General features: G+C 37.2%; 3 protein-coding genes across 3 annotated transcripts; 1 reads left to right on the top strand and 2 right to left on the bottom strand.

Annotated features, from left to right (window-relative positions):
• The first annotated feature begins 487 nt into the window (after positions 1 to 487).
• LOC106775387 lies at positions 488 to 2425 on the top strand. Its single transcript, XM_014662507.2, has 3 exons — positions 488 to 601; positions 691 to 792; positions 982 to 2425. The coding sequence occupies exons 1-3, from the start codon at positions 514 to 516 to the stop codon at positions 1785 to 1787; spliced, it is 996 nt and encodes a 331-aa protein (XP_014517993.2). The 5' UTR covers positions 488 to 513; the 3' UTR covers positions 1788 to 2425.
• A 157-nt stretch (positions 2426 to 2582) lies between these two features.
• Positions 2583 to 4963, bottom strand: LOC106774927 (pentatricopeptide repeat-containing protein At4g21065). Its single transcript, XM_014661953.2, has one exon. The coding sequence runs from the start codon at positions 4478 to 4480 to the stop codon at positions 2645 to 2647; it is 1836 nt and encodes a 611-aa protein (XP_014517439.1). The 5' UTR covers positions 4481 to 4963; the 3' UTR covers positions 2583 to 2644.
• Positions 4964 to 10332: 5369 nt separating this feature from the next.
• LOC106776217 (protein BREAST CANCER SUSCEPTIBILITY 1 homolog) lies at positions 10333 to 16105 on the bottom strand. The gene is made up of 13 exons (XM_014663598.2): positions 15929 to 16105; positions 15769 to 15822; positions 15602 to 15672; positions 15232 to 15345; positions 14576 to 15069; positions 14104 to 14211; positions 12682 to 14010; positions 12506 to 12606; positions 12112 to 12298; positions 11819 to 12025; positions 11568 to 11733; positions 11331 to 11449; positions 10333 to 10750 (listed from the first exon to the last, which is right to left on the bottom strand). Exons 1-13 carry the CDS (start codon positions 16006 to 16008, stop codon positions 10412 to 10414), a joined length of 3369 nt encoding a protein of 1122 aa, XP_014519084.2. The 5' UTR covers positions 16009 to 16105; the 3' UTR covers positions 10333 to 10411.
• Between the last annotated feature and the right edge of the window lie 720 nt (positions 16106 to 16825).

Below are 16825 nucleotides of genomic sequence, written 5' to 3'. Positions count from 1 at the left end.
TCAAGTTCGTCTATGATAAAGACTCGATAAAGTGCTATGTATAGTTAATATTTCTAGAGATATTATTCATTGACTCGATATCATTCACTTATTCTTTTGTATTCATTTGAGCTTTAATGTCTTTTGAAACAACAAAAAATTACATACCTCTCAATAAAATCTCAATAGATTATCTAAGTCTTATAAAACTAGGTTAATTTATAAATTCAGGCTTGTTTGATTCAAGCATATTTTCACTTAAATGCATCATTGTGTATGTTGTTCCATGGTAATGAAAAGCATGTTTCGTTTGATAATTATGAATAAAAAAAGATAATATAATAACTATGTTAAAAATAACGTTGTATTAGTATTAGTGTGTAAATTATGCAGACAAAGTAGGAATCGATAGATTTCATTTCACTGAAAATCTATCTTAGGAAGGAGAGAATTTACTCGAATTTGGTTTGCGGCCTTGGAGAAAGACAAAACCAATGAAAAAGTCAAACTCTAAGCAATAATTGCGCATCCACCATGAACCATTTGAACTATATTACAAATCAACTTTTTCATACAGAAAGAGATTGGAAGGGGGAGAAGAACGAATACAAACTACACAAAAGTAATCTCTCTTTCTTGTGCTAATCTTCCATTCTTCTATTACACAGTGCTCTTTGTTTATCATAGCTTATACCATATATTGTTTTGTAGCCTGTTGTAACATGGATCATATCCGCTCACATTCATCACCGCATTTTCTTTCTTCCGCAAGTAACTTGAATGGACAGCCAGAAGAAGAACGTGGGTTGGAAGGTAATTTCTTCCATGGGTTACACCCTTTAGATCCTTTGATTTTTTCCATTTTTGGATCCAAGATAGCATGTTCTATCATCTTAGAATGTTAAAGGAAAAATGGACACAACAATTTCAATTGATTAATGTTTCCACTGCATTAGGTTAGACATGTATGTGAATAAAAGGATGATCCATTTTCTGTTATAGGCCTTGCCACGCGTGTCAAGTTGTTGTTGAAGTTAATTCAAGATCATGAAGGGTCTGGCACAAAAGAAAACGATGAGCGAAAGGAGCAAAGGATGAATGGAATGATGCTTATCCTGGATGAGGTTAGGAACAGGGTTCAAACGATTCAATCTACAGACAAGAGAAGAGCTGAACTTAGGAGATGTAAAACTGACCTAAGGACCGTTCCAGCTTCCAAGGACAAAAAGCATCCCCCTGGTGTGCCAACAGATGAGAAAGAAAAGCTCAAGAGAGAGCTTAACGCAAGCTTGGTGGCAAGACAGAGCCTTCAAGCACTGTGTTCGAGCTTGGGAAAAGAAAAGCAAATCATGGCTTCTGAACTTGCAAGGAAGGCTCAAGAGTTGTCAGAGTTGGAGGACCTCATTGGTGATCTAAAGGCACAGAATGACATGTTGATGGAGAAGTTGCATGAATGGAGCTCCGAACAGAAGGAGAAGAAGAGTAATGGGGTGGAGATGGAATGCAACATAGTGCTAAGAGAGCGCAACAGGGCGCTTTCGGAGCAACTACAAAAGTCCATCGATGGTTATCGTTCTTTGAAGAGAAGAATAAGAGACATTCAAGAGGAAAACAGGCAAATTCGTGACACCATGGAGCAGATGGATGAGGAAGTTGATGCAGGCATTAGTAGGCTAGGTAGCTTGAAGGAAGATAGGACGAGAACTAATGTGGGGGAAAATGAGATAAAAGATGAACTTTTAGCTTTGGGGCAAGTACTTTGTTCTCTCAAGATGAAAATCTCAAAATATACACAGAAGAGAACTTGATGTGATACGCAAAAAGCCCAATATCTTGATTGATGATGAGAAGCTTGATTTACAGGGGAAGAGAATGGATGTTGTATCAATATACATCATCCTTTTAAGCATGCTCTTGTTCATTTCTTGTCTGCCTCGTCCCATTTCACATCTAGAAAGCATGCTCTTAGAATATCAGCAGAAAGAGATTAGGGAGCCTTTAACCAAATCAGTTGAATGTAAAATATGTTTCAGATAAGAGTCAAGAAGAGGTCAAAGAAGATATTGGTGACATTGCACATGTTTCTGAACATTAGTTCATTCAGATGTACACTGACCGGAGTGTTGTAAAAACCAGATCCCAGTCCTTTCTGTACGCATGTCCTAAATTCAATTTTCGTTCAGTATAGTCTAATCTATTTCTTGTGGAGTTTATAAATAAATACATTACTCATACCAGGAAAAGAACATGAGAACAACACCGTTGTGAAGTTTATAACGAAAAATCAAGGAAAATATATCACCGTTTGTACGAATTCGATTGTAGAAAATATGCTTGTGAAATTTACAGGAACCATATCAAACTGGCTCAAGAAGGACACGCTTACTACGCAGATCCTTGCTTAGTTAACTTTTTGAAAGATATAGGACCCATCTCCATAAGTTTCCTCCCCAAACATCAAAGATTATGATGGTCTCTAGTTTTGGTTTGCCTTCTTGAACTAATATAATTTACTAAAATCATACCCAAATATAGTTTTTAAAATGAAATCTAAAGAATAAATAATGGGTGTATTTATTATAATATAAAGGCAAAAACTGATCTGCTCTTAAAATCTATTACATAGATTCACGCAATTGAAAGGATGAATCACAATTTATAATTATTACCAGTAATCTTTACATGAACATGAACCCCCTCTAAAATGGTGAAACCTACTGCCATCCCTGATAACTATCTCTCTATCATAAATCTTCGATATGAGTTTGATGGCCAAATGACAATCTGCACAAACTCTTAAATTCTTCACAACCCTGATTGGGGTCCCGGGCGCTGTATTTAAGAGCATAAAAGCAATAGCAACTTTTTCACTGTGATAAGACAAAGCTTGTTCCTTCTCCTCTTCCTCTATGTCTGCAAGCACATTTGCAGTAAGAGGAACATAACCTTCTAGCTTCAACAATTCTGTAATCTTCTCTAGCAGCGCATATACATCCCGACTTTGTGGATGAGATCTATCACCCATAGTAAATTCATAAACACGGTTACCCAACTCAACTAAACTATAACCAGGTGTTTTCTTAACACCATCCTTTAACATTGACCTCCTTACAACTTGCACATCAGTCCAACGACGCTCGGAGGCATAAAGATTTGAAAGCAGCACATAGTCCCCGCTATGTTTAGGCTCTAACTTCAATATGTGAGATCTTGCTATCTCTCCCAGATCCAAATATCCATGTTTAGTGCATGCCGCTAATAAGGTCCTCCAAATAACTGCATTTGGCTGCACTGGCATGTTCTGAATGTATTCGTATGCTTGTTTCACTAAACCCGCTCTACTCAACAGATCCACCACGCAACCATAGTGTTCTATCCTAGGCATGATACCATATTCTTCTTTCATTCTTCTAAAGTAATTGAACCCTTCATCCAACATCCCACAATGGCTGCAAGCATACAAGACACCAACAAAAGTGATCTCAGTAGGCACTAATCCTTGTCCCTCCATCTCTTTGAAAAGCTCAAGTGCTTCCTCACCAAACCCGTTAACAGCTAAGCCAACAATCAATGACGTCCAAGAAACTGCATTCCTTTCACTCATCTCACTGAACACTTGTTGAGCCTCCCTGATAGTCCCGCACTTTGCATACAAATCCAACAATGAATTAGTAACATACGAGTTCTCCCTCAACCCGACCTTCAACAAGTACACATGAACCCTACGTCCTAGTTCAAGAGCACCAAGCTCAGCACAAGCAGATAACAAGCTAACCACAGTGAAGCCGTCGGGCTCCAGGCCCTCCACACACATATCCCTAAAGAGAGTCAAAGCTTCATTGGGCCTTCCATTAAGAGCAAACCCATTAATCACAGAATTCCAAGCCACGAGATCTCTTTCCTTCATTAACTCAAACACCTTGTAAGCACTCTCAGTGCAACCACAAGCAGCATATATATGAAGCAAACTGTTCTGAACAAAAAGCAACGACTGAAACCCGTTTCTTATCGTGACTGAATGTATTGCTTCTCCCTCTCTAACATTCAATGACTTGGAAATAGCTTTCAAAAGAAAAGGGTAAGTATGAGTATCAGGTTCAACACAAGACACTATCATTTGGCGATACAAATGAAGTGCAAGGCTCGGGTTTTGACTTTCAGCATAGCCCCTGATCATGGTGTTCCACGTGAAGACGTTGGGGTTATGTATCATGGTGAATACGTTGTAAGCATAGGACATGGGTGCAGAAAGGGAGACAATGGTGAAGATAAGATGCTTGGCCATGTCAGGGTTGTGGAGTGAAACACCATGCCTAATGGAAAATGCATGAATTTGCCTTAGTTTGTGTTTGGAAGAAGCACAGGATTGCAACAGAGCAATGCACTTAGTAAGAAGGTAGTATGGCACTGAGTTCTCTGGGGTGGTTGATAACAAGTTTGTAGCAAGGAACATGGATGTGTGACTGTGCACCAACGAAGAAAGCTTATAGCACACCTTCATTTGGCTCGTCTCAGTCACATATCACACCAAAAGAGGCCGATTTCATGGACTTGACAATACATGAGCTTAATGCAAAGTAAAACTGGCTCCAATCAGTGTTGTTATTAAAGAAAAGAAAAGGTCAAAGAAGCGTGAATTGATAACAACGTTAACAATAAATTGATTTTATCTATTATTGAATTTAGAATTTTTAGAAATAATTAATAACCTAATATCATGGAATTCGAACCGGAGATAGAGGGTGATATTAAACTCCACATTTAAAGAAAGCCTGTACTTATATTCACCGTGAACATGATGATCCAGTTCCATCTGTGCCAGACAAGCACAGTTGATTATAACCTTACATTATCCAGTTTAAATGCTCCTATGAAGATGGATTAATTTAATCTTGTATCATCAGACTCGTCAGCGTACTGTTGAAGTAAAACCCTCGAATTTTATACAAATAAAAGGTTGTTTAATGATAAAATTAAGTCCATGCTGGGTTCGGTGCTTGGACCACAGGACGTGCACTATGACAAGTTACAAAAAATATGATATGGTTCTTTAGGAAGACACTGTCTCGAATAGAACCAGAGGAGAGGAGTAGGGAATCCAGTAAGAAGAAAGAATTCCGAACACGAGAAAATTGAGATGAGAGATTAGGAAAATTCTGATTGTATTCACTTATCCTATTTTAGGGTAAGTGATGGTTTATATAGCANAGCAGAAACTAGATTACAGAGACAAATCTAACCGCTTGGGAACCACCGACTGTTTGGTAGTAATTATCCACAATCCATTCGNTGGATATCCTATATCAATCCCCTCCTCGTGAAAAAGTCCTTGTCCTCAAGGACTGAAGTTGGGAAACTTTCGTTTCAAATCGTAGTAAAATTCCCAAGTCGCATCTTCTGGCAGCTGGTGCTTCCATTTAACTAGAACCTTTGTCACCGCCTTGTTGCCTCTCTTTACAGTTGTCCTATCTATGATTGCTTCCGGTTCTCTGGTGATAGCTTCGTCCTCTGTAGCTGGACAGTTCGTTGAAGTGTGTGCATTTCCCACCGACTTCTTTAACTGCGAAACATGAAAAACATTATGTATTAGGGAATTGACTGGTAACTTTACCTTATAAGCTACTGCACCAATTTTCTCAAGAATAGGATAAGGCCCATAGTATTTAGGAGCTAGTTTGGCATTGCTTCTAAATGCTACAGAGATCTGTTTGTAAGGGTGTAGTTTGACATAGACCAAGTTTCCAATTTGAAATTCTCTTTCAGATCTGTGTTTATCCGCCAACTGCTTCATCCTTTCTTGCGCTCTTCTCATATGGAATTTGGCTAGTTTAAGGATCTCTTCACGTTTTTGTAAGCTTCTGTCAACCAATTCCACCCTAGATTCCCCTGGTAGATATGGTAAATGACTAGGAGGAGTTTGACCATAGACGATTTCATAGGGACTTGCTTTTATAGAGCTGTGGTAAGTTGTGTTATACCACCATTCCGCCAATGGGAGCCATTTGGACCACTGTCTAGGTTCATCACAGCACATGCATCTTAGATACGTTTCCAAGCACCGGTTGACCACTTCTGTTTGACCATTTGTCTGAGGGTGGTAGGCAGTTGAAAGTTGTGTTTGAACCCCCTGGACTACCATAAATTCTCTCCAAAATTGACTTATAAAAATGGGGTCCCTATCACTTGTGATGGTAGCGGGAAATCCATGTAGTTTGAAGACATTATCTAAGAAACATTGTGCCACCGTTGCAGCTGTGTAAGGATGTTGTAGAGCCATGAAATGGGCAGCTTTGCTTAATCTGTCTACCACCACAAAAATCACTTTTTTGCCAAAAGAGTTAGGCAGCCCTTCTATGAAATCCATAGTAATATGTTGCCAGACATGGTCGGGGACCGGTAATGGTTGCAGTAATCCAGGTGAGGCTGCCGTATCATATTTGTTCCTTTGGCAAACTTGACATTGTTGTACAAATCTCTTGATGTCCTTTGTCATACCCTTCCAATATACTACAGATTTTGCCCTATAAAGTGTAGAATCTCTTCCTGAATGCCCTCCACAAGTACTGGCATGGAACCATTCCAGAAGTTGTTGTCTTAATTTTTTATCCTTTCCCACCACCAATTTCCCTTTCCTTCTCAACTCTTCCCTCTGCCATGAAAATTTTTTATGGGTGTTGTTGTTCACTTGTAACTCGGTGATAATTCTTTTCAAATCAATATCTATTTGCCAAGTGTCTTTTATAGATTTTAGTAATTCAAAGGTAGGTTGATGGATAAAGAGAGTAGCACATTCGATTCTAGATAAAGCATCCGCCGCTATATTCTCATGTCCTTGCTTGTATTCAATGTTGAAATCAAATTCCATTAACTTGACAAGCCATTTTTGCTGAAAAGCGGTGGTCAGCCTTTGATCTAAGATGTACTTAAGGCTTTGATGATCTGTTTGAATAGTGAACCTTTTAGGAAGCAAGTAGTGTCGCCACTTCTGTACGGCAAACACAACTCCTAACAACTCCTTTTCATAGGTCGACAGTGCTATTTGTTGGGAGTTAAAGCTCCTACAAATGTAGGCTATAGGGTGTTGGTCTTGCATTAATACAGCTCCCACTCCCTGTCCAGACGCATCAACTTCTAAAATAAATTCTTTGGAGAAATTTGGCAAAGCCAAGACAGGAGTGTTACTTAGCTGGGTTTTCAATTTGTGAAAAGCATCCTTAGCCTCTTTCGACCATTTAAATCCCTCTTTCTTGAGCATATCATGTAAGGGTCTAGCTATAGTGCTATAATTGTAGACAAATCTTCTATAATAGCCCGCCAAACCCAAGAATCCTCTTAGCTGTTTCACAGATTGTGGTAATGGCCATTGTTGTACAGCAGCTATCTTTGCTGGATCCGTAGCCACCCCCTCTGCAGAAATGAAGTGTCCCAAATATTCTACTCTGTCACTCCAAAGTAACACTTGGATTTCTTAGCAAATAAGGAATGGGTCCTTAATGTTGATAGAACTTTATGTAAATGAATCAAATGATTTTCCATGGATGTGTTGTAAACTAAAATATCATCAAAAAATATGAGCACAAACTTTCTTAAGGATTCTTGGAATATTCCATTCATGAGTCCTTGAAAAGTAGCAGGCGCATTGGTTAGTCCAAAGGGCATTACTAAATATTCATAGTGTCCTGAGTGTGTTTTGAAAGTTGTTTTGTGTATATCTTCCTCCACCATTCGGACTTGATTATACCCAGAACGTAAATCTAGCTTCGAAAAGAATTTTGAGCCATGCAATTCATCCAATAAATCGTCAACTAATGGAATAGGGAACCTGTTTTTGACTGTCCTCTTATTTAATTCCCTATAATCTATGCACAGACGCCATCCTCCATCTTTTTTCCCAACCAATACCACTGGACTGGAATATGAACTGCAGCTGTTCTGAATAATTCCAGTTTGTAAGTATTGCTGTATGAGACCATCAATGATGTCTTTTTGCTGTTTAGCATATCGATAGGGTCGTTTATTCACTGGGTTTGTGCCTTGAACCAAAGGAATGTGGTGATCATGGTCAGCTCTCTTAGGTGGAAGTGTGGTTGGTTCGTGAAACACGTCTTCAAAATCCAGCAGTAACTTCTCAATGCTATCAGGAATATTGCTGGGTTCAGCATGAGTTGATAATGAATGTAATAAAGTACCTTCATCCTTATCACACAATTGTATCATTGATATGTGGACTCCTGACGCAAGCGTATTAGATACCCTTTGTTTCCTAATGGTTTTGAGGTTCGGATTTGTTGTACCCCTTAACACCAGTCTTCTCCCTTGCACCACAAATTCCATGGTTAACTTTTCAAAGTTCCACGTGATATCCCCTAAAGTAATCAACCATTCTATACCGAGAACCATGTCACAACATCCTAACNGTAACAACAACATATTCGATTTGAAAGATGCATTATGTAATATCCAAGAAAAATTTTTAACCATCGTGTTAATATGAACCTTAGCACCGTCTGCCACTGTAACACTCAAAGGGTCCATGTTCCCGATTNTGCATCCCAGTTTCTTGGCTATATGAATATCCAAGAAATTATGAGTACTCCCACTATCAATGAGGATATGCAAAGGTTTCTTTCGGCAAAGACCAGTAACTCTCATAGTTTTGAAATTAGCAACCCCTGTCAGAGCATTAACTGAGATCAATGGTTCTTCTTCCCTGTTACCCTTCGTTTCAACCGAGTTTGTTGTGTCTTCATCTGAAACTGTGTCGTCTTCCAATTCCATGACATGAATCTGGAGTTTTTTGTGGGTTAAACTATGGGCAGGTGTGAACGGCTCATCGCAGAAATAGCATAAGCCTTTAGCCCTCCTTTCATTCATAAAAGCAGGAGTAAGATTTCTNGAGGTTGGTCTTGGCTGAGGGTCTTCCACTCGTTGGGTGGGATTAGGTAACAAAGATGGTTTGAATTGTCTCGGGAATGACTTTGCTTGTGAATTGGTGTTGTTAACAGATTCATACATTTTGGCTAGTGAGAAGGCTTTCCTTACAGAAGTAGGTTGAAACATCCGAACCATCATTTGCACGTCTTGCTTCAATCCACCCAGAAAGCAACTTAATTGATTGGTCTCTGAAAGTTCCACTTGCGATACTATCCGATCAAAAGCGTCATGGTAATCTTGAACAGAGTTCTTTTGACGCAACTTCATCAAATCAGCCATAGGATCTTCACAAACCTCCCCAAATCTATCAATCAAGATCTTAGTGTAAGATTCCCAAGAAGGAAGGTTGAATAATCCGATGTTCTTGACATATGCACTGTGCCATTGTAGAGCTTTTCCTTCGAAATGAATAACTGCTAAACGGACCTTGTAATCATCCGGTGTGCCATCCACCGAAAAGAAAGTTTCACATTGAATTAGCCATTGTTTTACCCCATCCCCATTGAAGCGAGGAAAATCTAACCTAGCCAACCTAGTACTGCAAGAATACGGTCGAGAAGGGTTACCGTTATTGGAGAGATTATGCGTTTCGCGGTTACCCATGATTTCTTCAAGATTGTTCTTCAACGATGCACCAATTTGCATGAAGCGAGCTTCCAACGATGTTCCCAACTCCAAGAAACGAGCCTCCATTGAGTCTTTAAATTGTTCAAAATCTTCACGCACAGAACGGGTGTTGGCAGCCATTGGAATGACGTGGGTGGAAGGTTACCTTCTGATACCAATTGATATGGTTCTTTAGGAAGACACTGTCTCGAATAGAACCAGAGGAGAGGAGTAGGGAATCCAGTAAGAAGAAAGAATTCCGAACACGAGAAAATTGAGATGAGAGATTAGGAAAATTCTGATTGTATTCACTTATCCTATTTTAGGGTAAGTGATGGTTTATATAGCAAAGCAGAAACTAGATTACAGAGACAAATCTAACCGCTTGGGAACCACCGACTGTTTGGTAGTAATTATCCACAATCCATTCGATGGATATCCTATATCAAAATAGCTTTTATTTTGACATGGAAAATTGACGTGAAGACGTAAAAGGCAAAAGCTGAACCAAACACAAGTTATTCGTAACACTTCCAAAAAATGATTACCACTTTCCCAAAAGGTGACAATAAAAGGGGGTAATTGACCGTTACCCATGGCGCAAACTCTTTCGATGTTACAGACAATTTCATATAACATTTAGTTACTAAAAAGTTGTAGTGGCTGCATAAAAGACTTATTTGCATTTTTGCTATTAAAACGTACTGACTGAGATCTAGCCATCGATATCTGATGGTTTCAGAAACAATTATCAACCCATCGGAGATATACAAGAATCACAATATATTACACTAAAATATGTTGTTCCATAAATGGTCAATAATAATGTTTTTAATATGATAATTAAGATAATGAGGGAAAATATCAGTTGGCGATCGTAAATTAAAACATTTCATTGCAGTTTGCAGGCTGCAATTGAATTAAGAATCCATGTATTAGTTACAACCTTTGAGCCTGTAGAGCTTGCCACAACCTCTGCATCATGACACCTTTGTCTGCAAATTGTATCCATTTCTGAAGGCTTACATTTATCCGGCAGCTCGAGGCTGTAAACTATGAAGTTCTGATATGAATGTGTATCTGATAACATTAAGTTTTGGTCACAAGACACTGGTTTTCTATGCAGAATTATCCCTCCAGCAGCAACCACAAGTTGTTGCAGATACACCTTGTATGAAGGTATAAAATCTCCCATAAAATAAAACTTGTAGCCATAAAAAAGCTTTGGTTGCTGCATAAGAAATTGTCAACACAGCCATCAGTTTGCAAACAAGAATTTAGTGAAATATACTGCAATTAATCTAGCTCAACTCAACTGAAATGCACTACTAACAGCATCTACTACCTTTCCAACTCGCCTTTAAACGGAAGAATGAAAACTGACACTCATTCCTCCAATTTCAGCGGGTCTTTTCTCTACTACAAAAGCAGACATAGTCTATACTATACTTAGCAGCTACTTACATCTAAATCCTAACAGTAACTGTGTGAAAGCATACTTCTTGAGAATGATTTATTGCATCTAATTACTGAGGTTCCCTTATATTTACTACGCAGATATTTATGCCTCTCCTTATACTACTTAAGAATGATTTTTCTAGGTTAGCTGTACTTAGCTGGAGTGGTTACACTAGCCTAAATTGGATCAAGATTATAAATTCAATCCAATCACTGAATCAAAAAACAAAAAAACTGACAGAATAATGACAACCAGAAGGAACAGTATTGCTGTGTTTTCTTTTGCCTTCAAATATCTTTCTTGTAGTAATAGTAGTGTAGTAATTATAATTGACAACGATGAAAAATCTAACCGTGTTCAATACTCTTAGTCGTCCTAGACGAGGACCATCCCTAATTCCGTGGATGTCAACATTAATTTCATAACGCTCCTCACAAACAGGATTCATTTCCTTCATGCAAGCTTTGATCCCTGATAAGGAAAAAACCAACCAAACAACCCCATTAACAAACAAGAAAACGGAAGTTCAGACATTTATTATATTTTATGATAAGTGCATAGTAGTTAGAAATAGAAAGGATGAACTTACACTCAACATTTAGAATCCACTTTCCCTCCAGGATACCCAGCAATACTTTCAGGGTTCTTCTGCATGCCCCGTTTTCATCCGTTGATGCTATAACATGGGTGACACTCGAGTCCCAATTTTTCACAACTGTAACTTTAGATACACTTTCGAATTTGGAAACAATGTCCTTCAATTTCAACAAAAGAAAAGGCAATAGATAAATTTCTTCAATGAAATATAAGATAATTAGAAATTAAATGAAATTATTTTACCTTCTCCTGTACGGATAGAGCAGAACAACATAGAACAATTTTCTTGTAAGATCTATGATCAGCCCGAGTTTGGGTTATAGTGTCAAGACTAGGACCATGGTTTTTGCCATCTCTACCTTGGCCTTTCTTGCTCCTTTTTTGGGAACCTGAATCTTCACAGGGCAACGTGGAGGATTCATGTAGAGGACATAACATGACGAAGTTTTGCTGCAGTAAATTAAAAGGGTCTAATTAGGCCTTCAATCTGAAAACGGTATTTGATTTCAAAAAGTGGTTCGATTTTCATCACATACCGTATCCCAACGACATAAAGAAGTCCACTTGGCACAAGGAACATGAAAGCTCCTGCGACAACTTTTCTCATAACAACCAAGTGCGGCCCCTTTAAGTCCACAAAAACTACATTTAATTCTTCGACTTCTACTTATCTCAGCTTCAAGATTTATTGCATTTTCACCGTCAAAATATACATTGGGGGCCCTGTGAATATTTAGAACGAATTACTTAATCTTAAATTCAAACTAGAGTCAATTACCAAAATCAACCTAACTATAATCGATATTAGCAAATATTTAATTATTTGAAGGGTGATAAATATCAGAATAAGAAAGATATCTTAAGAACAAAAGCGAGTCCAAAATACCAAGACAGAACAGATACAGCACTATTCCTGTAACAATTCTTTACCATTCTGTGCAGTTCCTGTGACAATGTGTGACTTTAAACCCCCCTTCATAATCTGCAGGTACAGGTTTGCCATCAAGATAATGCACCATAGGGCCAGAAACCTGTATTTGGAATTACATACTGTAAGTTCTAGTCCAAATATAGTGATGACATGAAAAGCAAGTAAACAACAATACCTCTGATTCTTCTGATGAGAGACAGAAAAAACACTGATACTTCTTGACATAGCTCTCACATTTCCTTAAAACTGTTTTATCAGTCAAAGAACGATGTTTCTCTTTTGATGTATCATTCATATCGCTGACATGAGGACAGTGATGAACACTTTCATTACGTAGAATTTCTTCAGCCTTTTTAGTGATAGAGGTACATTCAGAAGAAAGTTTTGACCTTTCAGTATTTCTCAACTTTTTACTGCCAGATATAGATTTTCTAGTAAATATGTTTTTGGATTGCTTGCATTTAGAGGTATTCACGTTACTATTTGTCTGCAGACTGAAAAGGGATGAATCAGAACCGGCAAACTCTTCGGTTGGGTCCATATGTTGTTTTCCAGATATTATCTTCTGGCTTTTTCCAGCAATCTCCAGAGGACAATGCTTCCCATTTTCTTGTTTAGATGGCGAAATACATGAATTTGCAACCATCTCCATTTCATCAATACTTAAAACTCCTGACGAATCAGGGACTGTACATGCACTAGAAGATGTTGGAACTGAACTGGTATTGAAACAAACCTTCTTGCCCCTTCTACTAGCCGTCCCCATATTACAAGATTTCGGTTTGTCGTCCAATGCTCGTTCCTGAGTGACTTCTAATGATACATGTCCATCAACATGCATTCCATCAATTGAATTTTTTGGTTCGACAATCTGCTCATGCCTAATTTTTGCCCTAGCCTTCCTTCCCCTTTTCCTAGACTTTATTTGTTTTCCAGATATTATCTTCTGGCTTTTTCCAGCAATCTCCAGAGGACAATGCTTCCCATTTTCTTGTTTAGATGGCGAAATACATGAAATTGCAACCATCTCCATTTCATCAATACTTAAAACTCCTGACGTATCAGGGACTGTACATGCACTTGTAGATGTTGGAACTGAACTGGTATTGAAACAAACCTTCTTGCCCCTTCTACTAGCCTTCCCCAGATTACAAGATTTGGGTTTGTGGTCCATTGCTCGTTCCTGAGTGACTTCTAGTGATACATGTCCATCAACATGCATTCCATCAATTGAATTTTTTGGTTCGACAATCTGCTCGTGCCTAATTTTTTCCCTAGCCTTCCTTCCCCTTTTCCTAGACTTTATTTGTCCATTTATATCAACAGAACTTCTAATTAGAGGAGAAACATTTGGTGGTAATGCATCAGCTGTTTTATTTCCTTTGGGATTCTCAAATTTTATGTTGTCAGCATCAGTACTTGGTAGATTTGCGTCCAGCTCCTGTGAGGCAGCCACCAATTCATCTTGATCTTCATCATCCTCGTAAGTATCCATGACCTGCAGCTAAGACGCGAGTCATTAAAACTTCAATAAGTCGGAAATACGTATAATCCTTAATTGTGTATGAATATCATGTGGCTTAAATGCTTTCAATACCTGCATTTTAGAGGGACTTGAAAATAATTCTGGAGAGCAAGGCCTTTGTGTCCATTCAAACATCTCACTATCAAATAAATTAACAGAGATTTGATTTTGCCTCTCATCCTGCAAAACAGTGTCAAAAAACTGTCATTAATGCAATTTTTAATATTCATATTATCACTATTACTCAGCTTGAGCAATGCAACCTGTTTTAATATCTAACCATAAAAAAACAGAACGTCTCAAAAAAATATACAACAGTTAGTAAACCAAAATTTGGATTTTTAATGATTTCAACAAAGTTTCCTTCACTCGATATTCCGATACTCAATTATACCAAAGAAAAATAGATAAAATGTAGATAAAACATATAAGATATAAATGTCAAAGAGCTCATAGTCACACATAAAATGCACAACTATCAACAAACAAAAAACCACCAATTTAATCATCTTTATAATATACTCGTTTTTAATCCAGTACTTACGAATGGAGCGACATTAGAAGTGTTTTCATCATCCGAGTCCCTGAGGTCACTAAATGAAGGAGGATTTGGTGTTGATCCATCAATAAATTGATCCTCGTCAGTTGGTTGGCTCGACTTTTCACCATCTTTTTCCTCTCTCAACCAAAAGAAAGGTGAAAGAACAGGAACAGATTTTTCACTTTGTAGAGGCATTTCACTTCCAATGAGAGGAACATTTTCCACTCCTTTCTCTTTGTTAATTTCACTAACACAATCTCCAAGCTTCAAATTTTTCATTGGAGTCTCTGAAAGAATATTTTGTGGCACCAGCACCCTTTTCTTGGCTGGAAAAGAAGGTTTTGGTAGGCCAGAGCCTGAACTTTCCATGTTGACCTGGACTATCTTCTTCGCCTTCTTTTTCTTCCGGGTTTTCTTCTCTTGCACATGACCTTTGTGAGATCCACCAGCTTCCACTTTGCCAAAGTCGGCATTACCATCACATTGTTTTTCCACATCTGCAATACAGTGTTAACCATCGGTTAAAAAGAAGTACAGCAGATTCACAAAGGCTTGTTCCCCAATTGTTTACAATTAGACATTGAAATGCAAGCAAATTGAAATCGTACGTGATAGGCTAACATATATGGGAAACTAAAAAGCAAAATCAAACCTCTCACCCGATAAATTAGCTTGAGATACATTCTGGGTAACAAATATATTAATTCCTGAAGCAACTTCCATGTTCTTATATATATTGACCAAGTTGTCCATATGAGGAGCAGGGCGAACCTCTGTACAAAAAATGAATCATAAGCTGTGTCTTTACGAAGTTGTCCATATAAGCAGTTCTTTAGAAAAAGTAACTAAAACGGACTCACCGCGTTTCTAACTAAATGAATTCTATAATTACAATATTAAGAGCTTTCTTGTTAAAACATACTGAAAATTTTCATTCGATGATTAAGACTGTCCAATTTAATTTGTAATTAAAAACAAAATAAATGCTTCAATTAGGGTTGAGCAAGAAAGTGACTGCAAGAAACGTACCTCGACGAGTGAACGGAATTTTACATACAGGACAAGCAGAGGCCGATTTCATGGACTTTACAATACACGAGCTTAAAGTAAAATTAGGTCCAATCAGTGTTATTATTAAAGAAAATGTCAAAGAAGAAGCGGGAATTGAAAAGAAAGTGGAGCGTGAGAGCATTTACTTGCAGAAGTGATGATTGCAGGTAAGCGAAACCGCAGAATCGAACAAACTCCAACTGTACGAACAATGCAAAGCTAATGAAACAGGAAGAACAAGAGAAACAGAAACAGAGACGAAATGGGAAAAGAAAGAAGAAAGAGATTATTGATAATTGCAATTACCAGATTGGGCATTTGAGTTCTCTGCCCATTCTCTCTAAATCTCCCATTGCGATAACACTAGCATGAACAACAGAACTCATGCGAGAACGAAGGTTTTATTCTTAACCATCGTTTCGAATTTAAAAGCGCGCGCTTCTCAGGCGCCAATTTCGTTTTTACCTCTCTGCGTAAAATTCAAATATTCTTCTACCCACCAACTTTTATTCCTCTGTAATGAATAGGTTATCATAAGCTAAATACCTTTATTTTTTCCTTTTAATTGTTTTAAAAAATTCAATTAAACCCGTGAATTTTATTTTATTTAATTAAATTTTTCAGTATTTTAAAATATGAAATTTAGTTAGAATAGCATTAACATAGTTCGTGGTATTTTCTTTTTCTTTTAATTTTTTTTATTTTTATTGTATATGTTTTATTTATGAAATAAAAATAATTATATCAGTATTACGTGACAGATTCATATCTCACGTGTTTTATACATTGTCACATGTAATTATTTTGTATTCAATTTGAATGACTTCATTTCATCATTTTTAAAAACTAAAAAATTTAGTTAAATCAAATAAAATTCCGAATTTAATTAAATTTTCCAAATAATAAAAAAAAAGTATTTAGTTTTAGTTATTTTAAATAATATATTACTTTATTCTTTCGTTTTTTCTCACTTTTCACTATTTAGAAGTTTGAGTTCATAAAAGTCTTAATTAATTAGTATACAACTACAGTAAATTAAATTATAAAGTATGAAATATGCAAGTACCTTATTAAAAATAAATAACATAATCAATATATAATGACAGGTATTTAATAAATAAATAAAAGAAAATAGTATATTACTTAAAATAAATAAGGTTAATTTTTTTCTAATTTGTTTAAAAAATTTAAACTTCTAAATTT

The sequence above is a fragment of the Vigna radiata genome, chromosome 10 (genome assembly GCF_000741045.1).
Source record: "Vigna radiata var. radiata cultivar VC1973A chromosome 10, Vradiata_ver6, whole genome shotgun sequence".
NCBI classification, from domain to species: domain Eukaryota; kingdom Viridiplantae; phylum Streptophyta; class Magnoliopsida; order Fabales; family Fabaceae; genus Vigna; species Vigna radiata.
Note: the sequence above shows the minus strand (reverse complement) of the source record. Positions and strands in the feature narration are given on the sequence as shown.

Bases quoted from the DNA above. Each gene is read 5' to 3' on its own strand.
- LOC106774927 (XM_014661953.2), bottom strand. From the start codon at position 4,480: ATGAAGGTGTGCTATAAGCTTTCTTCGTTGGTGCACAGTCACACATCC.
- LOC106775387 (XM_014662507.2), top strand. From the start codon at position 514: ATGAACCATTTGAACTATATTACAAATCAACTTTTTCATACAGAAAGA. The intron at 602-690 runs GTAATCTCTCTT...ATTGTTTTGTAG, and splicing joins CGAATACAAACTACACAAAA to CCTGTTGTAACATGGATCAT. The intron at 793-981 runs GTAATTTCTTCC...TTTCTGTTATAG, and splicing joins AGAAGAACGTGGGTTGGAAG to GCCTTGCCACGCGTGTCAAG.
- LOC106776217 (XM_014663598.2), bottom strand. From the start codon at position 16,008: ATGAGTTCTGTTGTTCATGCTAGTGTTATCGCAATGGGAGATTTAGAG. The intron at 15,346-15,601 runs GTACGTTTCTTG...TTTTTTGTACAG, and splicing joins AATTCCGTTCACTCGTCGAG to AGGTTCGCCCTGCTCCTCAT. The intron at 15,070-15,231 runs GTGAGAGGTTTG...ACTGTATTGCAG, and splicing joins ATCTCAAGCTAATTTATCGG to ATGTGGAAAAACAATGTGAT.